Source organism: Scardinius erythrophthalmus, assembly GCF_964197995.2.
Source record: "Scardinius erythrophthalmus genome assembly, chromosome: 24".
In the NCBI taxonomy this organism is placed as follows: Eukaryota; Metazoa; Chordata; class Actinopteri; order Cypriniformes; family Leuciscidae; genus Scardinius; species Scardinius erythrophthalmus.
Genome location: NC_138244.1, coordinates 16840715 through 16856730, shown reverse-complemented (window position 1 = coordinate 16856730; position 16016 = coordinate 16840715). Strand labels below are relative to the sequence as shown.

Below are 16016 nucleotides of genomic sequence, written 5' to 3'. Positions count from 1 at the left end.
TCATAAGTTAGCATGTGTTTGTTGTTGTAACGTAGCTGTTGTACTGCGATGCCCACCGTGTCAGAGTTCATCTGCTGTCAGTCAATCCTGCATCACCATGGCGCACACACTTAACGTTACCATGCTTCGTCCTCTGTCACTTGCCTGCTGCTGGATGTGTAAATCTGGTTGTTCCGGTCCGAGATCCTTAATCTTTTTTTTTTTTCTTCAAGCGAAAGTATTGAGAAAGGGTTTTTTTGTAAATAAATAACAGAATTTGGATTAACTGCTGCCATTGCGTAATAAAAAGTGATCAGCGTAGTAGCAAGCAAGGTTGGTTATTTTCCGCCGCGTACAGTTGAATGACAGGTGACGAGAACCAATCAGATTGGATAAAATAACATGTATTCAATTATGATTGGCCAGGGACGCAACGACTTGCGCCCCGAGGAGGATCTTTAAGAAACCAATCAGAGACCAGCTTCAGGTCACATGCTGCCCGAGAATTTGTGTACTCACATAGACACCCATGTGTCCTGCGTCCCTCGCCCATGAAACGTATTGAAAAACATAGTAAATAGTTAATCGATTAAAGACAGTTTTTATTACATTCTAAGGCTCTTACTACCAGCCGGCACATGAGTAAACTATTATTTTATTTTTTTTTATTTCATTTTAATATAATGTTTTTACACATGTTAATTTCTGAAATGTTGATGGGGGCGGCGCCCCAGCGCCCCCTATGGACAAGCCGCCACTGATTGGCACTCTCTTTTTTATGTGCCATATTTCTGCTGGACGAAACAGTTCCTCACATGTATTGTTACTCTTTTGTGTATTATAGCATGCTTGGTTTGACCAAGCGTAAACCAGAACTAGCCATTTGTAAAGGATCACCTTTAAAAAAAAAAAAATACTACATAGTTCCTTAGTGCTGACTTCTTTACTTCTTTAGTGCTGACTCTTCACATATTCTGTGTTATGATAAAGACATGGAGACTAGTACACAGTGTCTTGCATTTGGCCAGTTAATCTGACACACATTCTCTTTTACCACTTTTACAGTTTTAGGCAGCACTGTAGGAAAAAGTGAGAAAAAAGCTTAACGCACACAATAAATGCAGAGATAATTGCAAAAATCGACTCATGACTAGACTCTTATGACACTGACTTTATAACATAAGGCCTAGAGAGGTTAGTAAAAAAAAAAACAGAATTGTCTACTTGCATCAGAATGATTTTGCTAAATTCAGTTTCTAAATGGCACAGAGGAAATGAGCAGGCCCTTGTCCTCCCAGCATGCCTGCCTGTCTGTCACTTCACCTGCGTGTCCTTTCTGAGGCAGGAGGAAACTATTAATTTTCTCTACAGGAAAGTAAGCCACTTATTCACTGACTCATTCAAGTACTAAGAAGCACTGCAAGATATCAAATAGCCTATCGTTGTTTTTTTGCCACCATTTGAATGGGCTTTTTAATGGAACCAATGTACAATTCATGGATGAACAAGTAGGTACGTTTTAAATTTCCAGGAAGGAAATTTCAAGCCTTTTTTTTCCTCTCATTTCCTTGTATTGTACCAAGTTGAGCTGTATGTTTTTGTATTGCACGTATGCCATTTGATTCTTAAGGTAAGTACTTCCTGACGCCAAATGTCAAATGGACCTAAATGAGCACTTTCCTCAAATCTAAATAAAAAACAGTATAATCTCTACAGGTGTCCAAGTAAAAGCATTTTTATGTGGAATTTCCCTCTATGAGGTTTGCCTCCTGTTGCGCACCGATCTCTGTCATCTTACCAGATCATGGCAGTTTCGACACAGATATATTCCCCCGCCTCCTTGAGACGAGGCAGCTGAAGTGTCTTTGTTCTGCTCCATTACTCGCGGTTAGGAGCTGCGATTCGTCTCCATCTGCTGCTTCTGTCGCGCCTCACCAACTTCGGTTTCCCCCAGACACGGTCACCAAATATAAAAAAATGAAATTACTGAAAAGTGAAAACCGACGTGTTTTCATGGTCTCCTGTGCAGATTTGCCACTCTCTCAGCGGGGCCTTTTCTCTCTCTAATGAATCATTGTGTTTTCTGAATTTAATTGTATTTTGGCTTGTTACTTCAGTTCGTTCCTTGTTTATCTTTTTTCTGTAATATGCGTATAAAGACTAGTTTGTGGAAACAAGTATGTAATCTGTATTAAAGGGGCTGTTGCCATTCAGGAACCTCCACCAAATTTGGACATGAATTTATAAAACTGTTGAAGCAATTAATAAGATAAAGAAAAGGATATTTAAAAAAATACTAGAACTAAATTCCAAATTCTTAGAAACTTACTTTATGTATTGGCGTTTATGTACAGTATTCGAGGTGTAAGAGGTGTGTATAATGCACAAATTTTGAGAATTATTCGTTTATAAACTATATAAAAAAAATTGGGAGTTGCACCACATGACATTTAACTATTTTAATCAACGGCATAAAAAAAGTTCAAATCTACTAAAAGTTTAAGACTTATTGACCCTGACATATTAACCAGTCATTTTACTGAGAAATAATAATAATAATAATAATAATAATAAATGCCAAATTACTTAATATTAAGGTTAATTTTTTTCTTGAAAAATAATTACATTTAAAAAAATATTTTTTTCATTCAGGAAAAAATATTAAAAACATTTTCTTCAAGTGGTGTATTGAAATGCATTCATTTTATGTATGAACTGAATTTATAATGTACTTTTAATATATTTTTGAATTAATGGGTGTCATTCCTTTGACACTATAATCTCAGTACCTCAGCATCTCAAAGTATGTCTTAGCAATACTTGACATGAAAAGCTTTCTAATGTTCATCATAATGTACGGATGGATTCACCCTGTTCTTTCTTCCGACAGGGCTTTCTGAAGAGCGAGCGAGTGGCCCGCATGGTCCAGGGCGGAGGCTGTTCTGCCAGTGACTTCCGTGAGGTCTTCAAGAAGAACATCGAGCGTCGTGTACGCAGCCTGCCCGAGATTGACGGCTTGAGCAAAGAGACTGTCCTCAGCTCCTGGATCACCAAATACGATGCCATCTATAAAGGAGAAGAGGACCAGCGGCGGCCTCAGGGGCGCATGCCCTTCAGCGCTGTGTCCGAGCTCATCCTCAGCAAGGAGCAGCTTTATGAGATGTTTCAGCAGATCCTGGGAGTCAAGAAGTTTGAACATCAGCTGCTCTACAACGCCCTGCAGGTCAGTAGCAGCTGAGTTTTAAGGGTCTGTAATGTTTTTTTTTTCCAAAAGTAATGGATGGTATTATATAGGGCGGTAAAATAAATTGAAATAAAAGCAAAACCATGGATCTCTACATCTGCTCTGAGTTTGGGTCCCTTTAACATGCATTTGGGAAGACATGCGCCAACCAACTTCCCAAACATGTAATGCAGTGTTTGTCAACGGAAGAGAAGCTATATGGGCTCCCTGCAGTTTTCTGTCAAAAAGTTTGATGGTTTAACGTTTGAAAATGAAGAAAATAATGGTGCGTTTGATTTGTCCTTAGAAGTGGGAAATCCCTCGTTCCCAATAAGAACTTTTAACTGGAACGGCCACTCAAGTCGGAGTTGCGATTGGGAAACTCAGGGAAAGTGCAACAGTCCTGACTTCAGAATCTAATATGGCTGCTCAGCGCATAAACCATAGTGAAACCGTTGTAATATATTGTTTATTAGCACTTCTGTTTGTCTGTGTCAAAATAAACTCAGTGGTGCACATATTACTATCCATCCTCTTGTTCATACGGATTACTCTTATCTGTATGAACAAAAATGACGGAGTATTTTAAAATGTTTCCATTTTTGTCAGGAAAAAATGCAAGTGAATGCAAGTGATACTTTTAACTTCCACACATTCCACAATCCAAGTGTCCACCAACACTTGGATATGCGGCTAATAATAGCACAGATTTATCTAGGTTACTGTAGTGCAAGCGGCCATATAAAGTTGCTACTAAATTATTATTATTATTTAACTAAATAATAATAATAATTATTATTATTATTATTATTTTTATTTGTTGTTTTATAGTCTTCTTAATATAAAATCTCAAAATGTTGCCCAACTTTGGCAGTCATTCAAACCAGCACAGCAAACCTGGATTTTTTTCATGTGCATTTTAAATTGCAGTCAAATTTCTTTTAGCAGAAAAATCATAATTAAATATTTTCCCAAAAAATCTTGCAGCCCTAATATATTGGCAGAGATGGTTCCTTTGGACCATCTCTTGAGTTAAAATCATTGTGAATTGAAATTCAATATAAATTTACATGTACTTTCTAGAGAATATGTTGGGGTTTTTTGGTTTTTATTTTTTGGACTTTCTCTTAGACCAAATATGGCAGAGTGCTTTTGAGAGATATCAAAAGTCTGGGAGTTTGGCCATGACAGCTTAATTTCTGTGGCTTTTAAAAATGGCTGACACCACAATTCAAAACATTTGTAAAAAAGAAAAGTCATATTCTGTTGTGTTTGGTTTTTTCCACAATCCTTCTTATGAATAAATATCTCAGGAAAAAAAGAAAATCTGTGAGTTTTCAAAGCAGAGTAACATTGATTTTTCATTGTTCTCTGACATTGTGTCATGTTCTGTATAGTGTTAGAAAAATTGCCCAATTTCCCTGAATGTCCTCAAAGGGGATTTTACAAAGGACAGAAATAAATTGTTGGGTCACACAGATTCCTTTAGCAGATTTTTTGGACAAAGGATTTTGGTCCCAGCAGACCTTCTTCAGTGTTCGCCTTGTAATCGGAAAAGGTCCGCTGGTACTTTTGGTGTATAATCAATTTTTTTCCAAAAATGGAAGTGAACTGCATATCATACAATATTGAGTAAAGGTGCAAGATATCTTTAATATTGAATAAAATATTCTGTAGACATTACATTTACACTGTGGTCACATTTTTTTATGCAGATTTTAGGAACATCTGTGGAATTCTGCAGAACTACAGTACCTTATTTTACGGAAAATAATCTGCACCTGACTATGCTAAGTCACGCCTGGTCAAAATTGCATTGTTGAGAGAAAAAAACGCACATATTTTGCAACAGTGTATCTGTCACATTTTATCATTACATTCAGAAATAATGTAAAATACCAGTAAATAAAGCCGTATAAACATGTATTTTAGTTCCCTTCTCTCCACAACAGATCGTTAAATTTAACAGAATTCAGAACAGGAATTAAAAATATACAGTGCATCTGGAAAGTATTCACAGCGCTTCACTTTTTCCACATTTTGTTATGTTACAGCCTTATTCCAAAATGGATTAAATTCACTATTTTCCTCAAAATTCTACAAACAATACCCCATAATGACAACGTGAAAGAAATTTGTTTGAAATATTTGCAAATTTATTACAAATAAAAAGCGAAAAAATTATCATCCTTGATGTTTCTACAACTTGATTGGAGTCCACCTGTAGTCAATTCAGTTGATTGGACTTGATTTGTAAAGGCACACACCTATATAAGGTCCCACAGTTAAAGGAACATGCCAACTTTTTGGGACTTTAGCTTATTCACTATCTTTCAGAGTTAGATAAAGCCTGGTTCACACGGGATGATTTTAAAATTGTCGGCCGATTTTCTAAACCTGAGAGACACCACACACGGCGATTAAAAAATCACGGGTCTAACAGTTTTGGTCGTACAGTGTGTGGTGCGCAGCCACACGGCAAAATCAACACATCACACACGAACCGATTTGACTCCCTAGCATTCCCAGGTCAGACGGGAAATCTCGCAAAATCCCTCGAGATCAAACGTAATTTAATACTGTGCTTACGAGGATACTCGACAAAGTGAACATTTTGGCATACTTTTGTGTGTTTTCGTCCGTTCAAGCTTGAAAGAGAACTCTGTGTGTATGTGTGTGTGTTTGTGTGTGTGTGTGTGTGTGTGTATCACACAGAGAGGAGATTTACAGACAGCGCGCCGCCAGTACAGATTTAAGTTCTTATTTTTGCGTTTTATCGCGCTTGTTTCTTAGCACTTGAATGAATGATAGCATGATAAAATACTAGAGCAGCCAATGGATGGAAGAAAAAATCTACACGCCACAGTCCACAGGCTGCGTGCTCGTTTGTCCCCGGGGGACACCACACACGAGCAGAAATCGGGCCAAAACAATCCAACATGTTGGATATCCCCGATTTGAGATCGGAGCGGTCCCGACGTCCTTCCGAACAGACGAGAGCAGTCTTAACACACCACACATGGCAGGAATATCTGATCAGATTATTTTACGATAATCGGAGCATCCTTAAGATTGTCGGGAGGGGTGAATCGGGGCTAAAATCGGCCTAATTATCCTGCCGTGTGAACCAGGCTTAAGTCCATACATAACCTTTTCATGTCCGTGCGTGCCGTAACTCTGTCTGACGCACCCACCGCTAGCCTAGCTTAGCACAAAGACTGGAGGTAAATGGCTCCAGCTAGCATACTGCTCCCAATTAGTGACAAAATAACACCAACATTTTCCTATTTACATGTTGTGATTTATATAGTCACAGCGTGTACAAATAACAAGGTCACATGAGACACAGCCATCTTCTAACCGTATACACACTGGGAACTATATTCTCAGAAGGCGAAGCACTGCAATTTAATCATTTTGGAATAAGGCTGCAACATAACAAAATGTGCAAAAAGTTAAGCATTGTGAATACTTTCCGGATGCACTGTATGTATAAACACACATTTTAGTGGCATTCTTTATAAATAACATTTATTACAAAAGCTTATACAAGTTTATTTAAAATGAAACCGAAACTATCGGCATGTGGGAAATGCATTCGACTAATAAACTTAGACTCGCGCATCTCTCTCATTAGGCGCAAATCTAAATGTCACTTTGGAATGACACAGCACGTTTCAGATTTAACAGTACTTGGAGAAATTTTTCACATTTTATTAGATATATCTCAACTTAAAGGCTTACAAATGACAAACAACCCAGGACAAAAAGCTTTTCTTTCGGAATTTAATGATTTTTGACAATCACATGTTGTGTTAATTAGTTTTTCCCCATAACCACAGTAAGCAGTTTAGTGCCTTTAATCCTTTACCCTTTACCTTAATCACCTGAGCACAGGTGGCTTTATCCCATCATCAGCCTCTTTCAAAACATCTCAGAAAGGTCAGGGGTTGATAGAAAATGGTCCAACTGGCTTGCCCTCCTGTTATCTTTCACTAGCCTTTCCCCAGGGGACAGGAGGAGTAAAAGAGATGTGGTGGGTGGTCTTCACGGACGTCTCTTTTCATCGCAATTGCAGTTAGCAGATCAGTGCAATTAGGCTGGTTGAGCCCAACATTAATTGGCACGTTTGGCATCTAACTGAGATCTTATGGTTGGGTAAAAGCAGGGGACTTCACATAATGCTTAATATATCCTTTTTAAATTATCTTCAAGTTTGTTTGTTATTTACAATCATTTATTTATATGTATTTATTTAAATCTGTTTATCTAAATGTATTTTTATTTAATTTTTTATTTAAATGTATTTATTTATTTGCTGTTTTATTTGCTATTCTTCTACATTTTAAAATACTGTTCTGGGTTCAATACAAGTGATGGTAAATAATTTCATCCCTTCATTTGTAAAAAAACAAAACAAGCAAAAATCATATTTACGGTAACACTTACAATGGAAGTCTATTAGGCAAGTGTTCTGAAAGGTTTAAAATCTGAAATATGCAGTGCATGGCATATATTAATTGTTACCTAGAATTTTTTTTTATTTGAGCTGTGAAACTGTCTTGGTCGTTCTGTTGTAGGTGGATGAACTCCATTGGTTATGCGATATAATTGGACAGACAAGGTTAGTAAGCATTTTGTCATGCTAGCCTCATTTTAACACATGTAATGTTGAAGTATTGTGACAATAATATCAAAACAGTGTGTTTTAACATGAATTTAAGTGCAGTGTCTTGCTGGATAGACTTCCATTGTAAATGCATTATTGTAAACACAATTTTGCTTTCTTTTACAAACTGAGGGAAGAATCGCAAGCATGTAGTAATCGATAGCATGTCACAAATGCTTTTGAGAGGCTTAACTTGTTTTGAACCTGGAACATTTCTTTGAATTAAAATTATCTAACATTTATGTTTCTAAAAAAAGGCAAAAAAGGAAAAGTGGGCGTTGCGCTGTTACACTACGTGAACTCACATCAGAGGCCCACACAAATGAAAATGAATAGTTGAATAAAGTTGTTTGTCTTTTGCGCACAAAAAGTATTCTCGTCGCTTGATAAACTTAAGGTTGAGCCACTCTAGTCACTTGGACTATTGTCTTTACTAACTTTTCTGGGCTGGCAGACATCGATTACTTAGCAGCCTATGAAGGAGTGAGCCAGCTCTCAGATTTCATCAAAAATATCTTAATTTGTGTTCCGAAGATGAACGAAGGTCTTACAGGGTTGGAACAACATGAGGGTGAGTGATTACTGACAAAACTTTTAGCACAGTGCTTTTAAACTGCACATCTACAATCCAGAAGGCAGCATGTAGTTTTCTGAAATCTCATGCACATTTTCTGAATCCTCTTTTCGTACTTTATATTGTTAGACTAATGAGGTGAAATTGCAGCTTGGTTCCAATCAAATCAAGCTTGAACTACTGGTGCTAATCTCTCTCAGCGCTTATTAAGAATTTACGCACCTGTGTGCATTTTATGGATCCGTGTCAGCTGACATTTAAAAGTTCGTTTGCTTGCATGATGTTAGATTCAGCATTAGTTGGTGGCTCAGCATTCGATAAATCACTCCTGCACGTGTTTAAAGGGCAAAGAAGTGTAAATTTATGAGTGGTGTTGTAAAAAATACAAGGAACACTGTAGTAGAGCAAAGCAAACAGAGTGGAAGATAATGACTAGGGGCCGATTTAGAGATAAGCAGAACAGCGTATTTTCAGATTTAATCAGACAATCTTAAAGGATCTCTGTCATCTTCAAAATGCAATGCATTTTTTGTAAAAAAAAAAACAAAAAAAAAAAACTTCAAGTATCGTACAGACCATTTCACGCATAAATGTAAAAACCCATAGGAAAAATCGAGGGAATTAGTTTTCTGGGTTTTATATCCCTGAACCACTCTATTGTTACCAAATCTGTTTTGATGTGTTTCAAAGGGAAGACCCTCTCAGAGAAACCATTGCCTTTAAAGCACTGCTGCATAAAAAAGAAATAAAAATCTAGATGAACTCAGTAGTCAGTCTCACTAATTGACTTGTCGACCATCCTGACCCATCTGGATTTTTACACTAGAGGAGTCTTGAAATGAGATGTGGATGGCATGTGGATTGGGTGTTCAATATAAAAATGGAAGGAGAAATGAGAGGATATGGGGAAAAAGGGGGAGGGGAGTCAGTGAGAGCTATTCTTGGATCTTTCCGTCCTCGGCCATTTCCTTCATCGATTATTATCTTACACTCCTGCACATTAACTCACCAGCTTGCTGTTAATTTCTTACCTTTACACTTACTTGCATGTGTGTCCGTTTAAAGTGGGACGTTTAAAGTTTTATCTTTCATAAGGCTGAATATTGGTAATTTATGCATAACATGCCCATTAAAAACAAAAAAACAATCAACATAAAGATTTTAGGTTCAAAATGATATACATTTATAATGGAAATTGTGTGTATAATGGAAATATAATGGTCTTATTTTTTAGTCATTCTTTTTTGTCTTCAGTATATAATTTCAAATGGTCCTGTGGTGTAAGAAATGTACAAATATTCAATGTAGTCTCAATTAAAATGCCATTTTTATTCTTGTATTTTTGGCAACATGCTGTATTAGATGAAGTGTAGCAATATTAAACCATGTGACAAGTCAACTTTTCAAAAGTATTTCATTTACAACTACCCATATATCAGCGTTTTATGTTGTCAATCATGATGATGTACCTGCACTTTAAGCTACATTCCCTGGATAAATCATATTTATCATTTTCACTGCCAAACACTTATTTAACACATGGTGCATTGTTCATTTTGATTTGCCTGCTCGATCTGTCTTGCTTTAAACGTTTAAGTGTTTTTCTTTGATAGCTGCTCCACCCGGTGTCAGATTATTTCACGGAGTGAATGGCGAGGGAAGAGAAAGAAGGAAACCGAAAGAGACTGGAAGCATGACAATTGAAATGTCAGTAAGTGGAGGGTGTCACACAAAGGAAGAGGAAGATATATAACAGGACTAGGAGACAGCGGCAGATGAGTGCAGAGAAGTGACAGACTGAGAGGAAAGAGTGATGTGTTCGAGTTGAGGTAAAGGTGGATGAAACAAAGATCAATAACATAAAGTAAACAGAGAAAGTGAAATTGACTGGAGACTGTAGATACAGACAGAGACTAATGGAACGTAATGAGAAGTAGAGAACAAAGGACAAAAAATAATATTTTTGGATGCAAAAAATAATAACCCTTGACTGAGTTCGAAAAGACAGAATTTTGCAAACAGAAACCCCGCAAGTATTCAAGTGCTTGTATAGAAAATACTTTGAAGTAATCAAAAGTTGATGTAAAGGAAAGTGTGCTCAAAAAAGTTATGTTATAATTAAAAGTTAAAACATATTTAGAAATTGCAAACCTGAGCCTGATTCAAACCCAACATTTTATATGGAAAAACTCAAAACCAAAGAATGGAATCATGAAGGGATGTGACATGATGTGACTATCCATAAATCACTGTTTACATATAGACAACTCAACCCACAGTAACTCGAGTTACATAATCAATCACTTTTTTAAAGTAACGAGTAAAGTAATATCTGAGTTACTTTTTCAAACTAGTAACACAACGCTTTACAGCTTAAAAAACATTTCTTATTTACTTTCCCTTCATTAAAGTTCTTTATCCAGAATATCCAGAGCTTCACGTTTAAATTTGGCACGAAATTAAATGAAAATCTATTTTGATATGTGAATGATTCATTCATGTATATGTTTAGTTTTAACAGTTTTTGTTATATTTAATCCAAATCCAAATCTTCCAGTTAAAACGACAGACTTCTCTCTGGTGACGTATGACTCAATTCTCCAATAATTTTCTTACAACTGACTGCAAGCTCGCATTTATTTTTGAATGCATTCCCCACATATCAAAATCCAATCAACAACTGTTCCAAGTCCCCACCCTACATGCATGTCATAAATCGGAAGAAAACTACTTCACAACTACTGTTTGCTTTCACCGCGACTTTAATTTATCTGGAATGCTTACCTAGGGATGAATTTTAACCTGTAATATTCTGCAACTTGTCTGATTGGACGACAGAAATGGACAGGATATCATGGGAAACTAACCTTATAAATCACTTCATCTCATGGTCAACCATAGATGACCACATTAAATCAGTCTGACCAATAAATCAAGCACCCTGTGAGGTGTGGAACATCTGGTTGGGCAGACAGGCAGGCGGGTCGTGTCTCAGGTGGACACATTGAGAAATCCAGCTGTGCCCTTCTGATCAGAGAAGCCCGTCGCTGTAGCTCAGCCCCCACCCGCCACCCCCACCTGTCATCATCTTTCTAATGAACACATTCAGCCTGGCCTTGTCATCTCTCGTTAGCTCGCCGCGACGGGGCCGGAGGACGCGCCCCGCAGCTGAGACACCGTGAAGAGTAATGAATTACCACAGCGATACTCATATCTGTCTGACAGGGTCAGGGCGGACCATCAAAAACAGAGGCGGCGCGTCCCAGTGACATCACACTGCAGACACTTTCTGGCTTAAAAATAAAGATTCTAGCAGCATTTACTCACGCTCAAGTTGTTTCAAAACATGCATGAATTAAAAGAAGATATTTTGAAGAATGTAATCAGACAGTTGATGGACATTGACTTCCATAGTAGGAAAAACAAGTACTATGGAAGTCAATGGGGTTTGGTTACCAACATTCTTCAAAATATCTTTAAAATGTTTGTTTTTAAGTGAACTATTCCTTTAAGGCTAAAAATTATTGAGTGTTTTAATTTGTATATTTATTTGACTTAATTTTTCTTTTTCATTTGTGTATTCATTTCTTATTTATGGAAAAGGCAAGGCATTTTTCACATGGTTGACATGTTAAAAAGGCTTCTAAAGAATTTGGTCTAATTATAGCTAATTCAATATCTACATGGCGTCTGGTGGAAAAATATGTTAATAATTCATCAAAATTTTACATGAAGTCTCCTATCTGGAACAATTATTACCTATTGTGAGACATGAAACCATACACTTGTTCGCTGTGGTCAGATAGAGGCATTAACACGTTAGAGAATATTTATGAGGAGACATGGATCTGCAGTCTTGAAGATCAACTGAGATCTTCACTTAAGGCTTATGGAGTTCCTTGGGACAGATATGGCTCATTTCTTTGAATCCATCAAGGGGAAAACAGCCAAGGCCTCTATTATGTATGGTAGTCTTGTCATGGAGAAATGTGGAACTCTTGGTATTACCCGAATTTGGGACATAGAGCTTGGAGCGCAGGATCACAGTTTTGATTGGGAAACAATATGGCAAAATGTTTCAGTCTCATCTAAAAACCCTGCCCACCAGCTGATAAACTACAATGCAATCCATAGAATATATTAAACACCACTGAAACATTTTAGAATGAAACTCATTCCCTCCTCTGTATGTGACAAATGTAGCACTGCGACAATTGGCAGCTTTTTCCATCTATTCTGGGAATGTCCTCCGATCTTCAACTTCTGGGTTAAAGTCTCGGCTGTTCTGTCACAACTTTTGGAACTGACAATTGATCCTGAGCCATGTCTTTTCCTTCCTAATGATGTCTCCTCTGTAACCTTAACTTTAAAACAAAAACGGACTTTCTTCTCTGGGTTAACAGCTGCCAGGAAAACTATCATTAGTTCTTGGTTTTCTCCTAATTCTTTGTCTAAACCGAGTATACCAAGATGTAGATCAAGGCAAATGGGACTGCAGGTTCTCTTTTTGTTTTTGTTTTATCTGTTTGCTTTTTTATTTAATTATTTTATTTATTTTAATAGACACCTTAATTATCTTTATTTCAACAGACACTCTCTGCCTGTAAATCATGACATTATGAATATATATATTTTTTTTATTGTTTATTCTCTATGTTTGTGTATCTGTTTCTCTTGTGTATACCTGTTTTATATTTGTTATCAGTTATGTCATCCACACTGAATTAAGTCAGGGAAAATTTGCTAATGCTGGTAACTTTGTTCATAAGAAAAGCATAATAAAGTATTGGTTAAAAAACGAAGGTTTTACGGGTTTGGAACAACATGAGTGCGAGTAATTAATGACAAAATTCATTTATTGAGTGAATTAACCTTTTAACGTGATGTCAGTATTCCATTTTTTAATTATTATGGCTATTATCGTCATTACTTGTATATTGAAGTCAGAGTTTTGAATCGATTCATTGAAATAAACTGTTTCACAGAACTTGATTGTTGTTGATCAGTCCTTTTAGCTACTGAAGCTTAAATAAGAGATGCTATTAAAACGACCAAGTAAAAAGCACAGTTCTTTGATCTTTCATCCAGCGCAATCATTAGAAATGTATTGTGAATATTCAATAAAGTGGCCAGAAAGCAGTTTCCAGTTTCTTGCGAGAATCTGTGTGACTGGAGACGGCTGCCTTTTAATTGGTTTGCTAATTAAGATGAGGGGGGTAAAGAACTCTCGGGGAAGATAAGAGCGTGACAGTGGCATGTTTCTCTCCAGGCTGGTGACGTCTTTCATTAGGGCACCCCTAAGGCTTGTTGTCATAGAAATTGTTGCCAAACTAACCAAAATAGAGCAGCTAAAGAAAAGTGAACCAGTTGGTAACACGGCAACAGAAAAGAATCTGGTGTGCATATGTGTGTGGCTCAGGGGAGGTGATACGTCCTCCTCAAACGAAGCCATTTTAATGCATTATGAACACAAACCTGCTGTGCTGTGCCGCTGGTATATTTCAGTGGGATGTCCGTGCCGCTGTCCGTGTTTTGGCAGTTTTATTATTCTTTCTTTAGCCACTGTTTGCGTCATTGTGCTGGAAAATGGCTGATGTAGTCATTCTGGCTGTCAAAACCGGCAATTCATGACAGAATTATCTGCTCGGCAGGGGACATTTCAAACTTTCAAGCTGCCAATCATAATAGATTTCCAAAGCTTACTGTATTGAGGCAAGAAAAACATAAATTGTCAGCACTCGGACATGACAATTCTAAATAAAATTACTAATATTATTTATCTAAATTATTAAATTGAAATAATTTGAATTAAAAATGTAATTACAAAAATGAAAAAATTATAAAGCACAATTATTGTTTGTTGTGACTGCTACTACTACTACAATAATTTTAAATATTATAATTCCATCCATCCATCCAATCTTAGCATCTGTTTTTAATGAATTAATGGATCATATTACATCTAAAATTTAAATTGATTAAAATTATGTAAATGAAACGTAAATGAAATTACAAATAATGTTTGTTGTTGTTAATAATATTAACAATAATCTGTCTTATTAGTTGTTATTATTATTATATTTTTTTTACAAATTTGTATTATTATTTCTGATTTCATAATAGCTCAATTTGATATTCCTGCACATCAATTAAGAGCAAGTCATTAAGAATATTAATTACATCAGCACATCTTCAAGATTATTATGATATTACATGAATCTTGTGGTATTCTGTGGAAGTAACAGATGGGTCATTTCTTTAGAAGTTGAACCTTTTGTAATTCACCCAGTCAAGCTGAAGCAGAATCTGATCCTCATGTCCAACCTTATCTTAATTAAATGTCACATTTTTGCAGTGTGCATTCAGACATATACAGTAGCACACAGTCTAAATAGTGTGCTGAGAGCAAACACCAGAGTTATTAGTCACTAATTGGTTATAAATAAGCTATGAATGTTGTTGGTTATGTGATTTTACACAGGCCTTAATTACCTGTCTGAAATAGATGGCACCGTTAATTCTTAATTAGTGGCCAGTATCCACTAATTCCCTTAGAATGTTCTTTTAATCATGCGCTTCCGCATATATTGCTCACTAAATAAATAATATTCTTGAAACCTGACAGTTATGAAGACCTCTGCGGTAAAATCAAACCCATGGGCATGTGTGCATTTACTGTATTATTTCCGCTGTAGCCATCAAAGTGAAAATATTGTTCACAATTCCCAGAAAACTGCAGCCATTATCACATGATTACTTGATCCCGCCCTGACCTTGACCTCCTGTTGTCGTTGGGGTCATTAGGTATATTATTAGTGGATTTCAACTGTGGTTTTCATCCCTGTGATGCTCTCATTACTTCCTGTTCGTTTCACGGGTGCACTTTCTTTAACACGCGTCGGCCTCTTACCATCTGCGTAGATGTGGCTAACTACATCATTAAGGCCTCCCACATGTGACCAGACCAGCGCTGGGCTGACAGGACAGGAGGCCTTCATCTGGTCTGCTTTCTCCCACACACTCCTTATGTGAGATTTTGAGGCGTTTGTTGATTTGCATATGTTAATAGAATGAGTCGATAATGAACGTTGATGTGATGGGAGCAGTAGATCGGCTCAGCAAAGCATGGCAGACATCACCCGGCCTCATTACAGAGAGTGTCACACTGCTTCACTCAAACAATGTCCTGATAAAACCAGATCTTTGCATGTTTTTCTGCTATTTAGATCAGTGTTTTCAACTGAAATCAGAACAGTTCAAACATATTGTTTACACAGTGTAAATTTTCCATCTATGGGATTATTTCTGAAGAAAATGTTAATGCCATTTGACCATTGAAAATCCTTGGTTGATTTTTTTTGGATGGTTGCTAGGCTGGTGTGGGCACTTTATATTGTGATCTGGGTGGTTGCTTGGGTGTTGTGGATGGTTTCAAGGGTGTTCTGGGGGGTTACTTTGGTGTTCCGGGGGGGTTACTGTGGTGTTCTGGGGGGTTACTGTGGTGTTCTGGATGGTTTATAGGTTGTTGTGGGTGGTTGTTAGGGTGTTGTGAGTGGTTTAAAGGTGATTGC

General features: G+C 37.0%; 1 protein-coding gene across 6 annotated transcripts in view; it reads left to right on the top strand.

Annotated features, from left to right (window-relative positions):
* The window catches only part of cadps2 (Ca++-dependent secretion activator 2), a 146346-nt gene that overhangs the window by 60042 nt on the left and 70288 nt on the right, over window positions 1-16016 (top strand). For all 6 annotated transcript variants that reach the window (XR_014029416.1, XR_014029417.1, XR_014029418.1 and 3 more), the window contains exon 3: window positions 2870-3202. Coding sequence is in view for 3 of the 6 variants with exons in the window: in XM_081356506.1 (XP_081212632.1) it covers window positions 2870-3202 (333 nt within the window). In the remaining 3 variants the exon portion in view is untranslated. The remainder of the gene's footprint in view (window positions 1-2869; window positions 3203-16016) is intronic.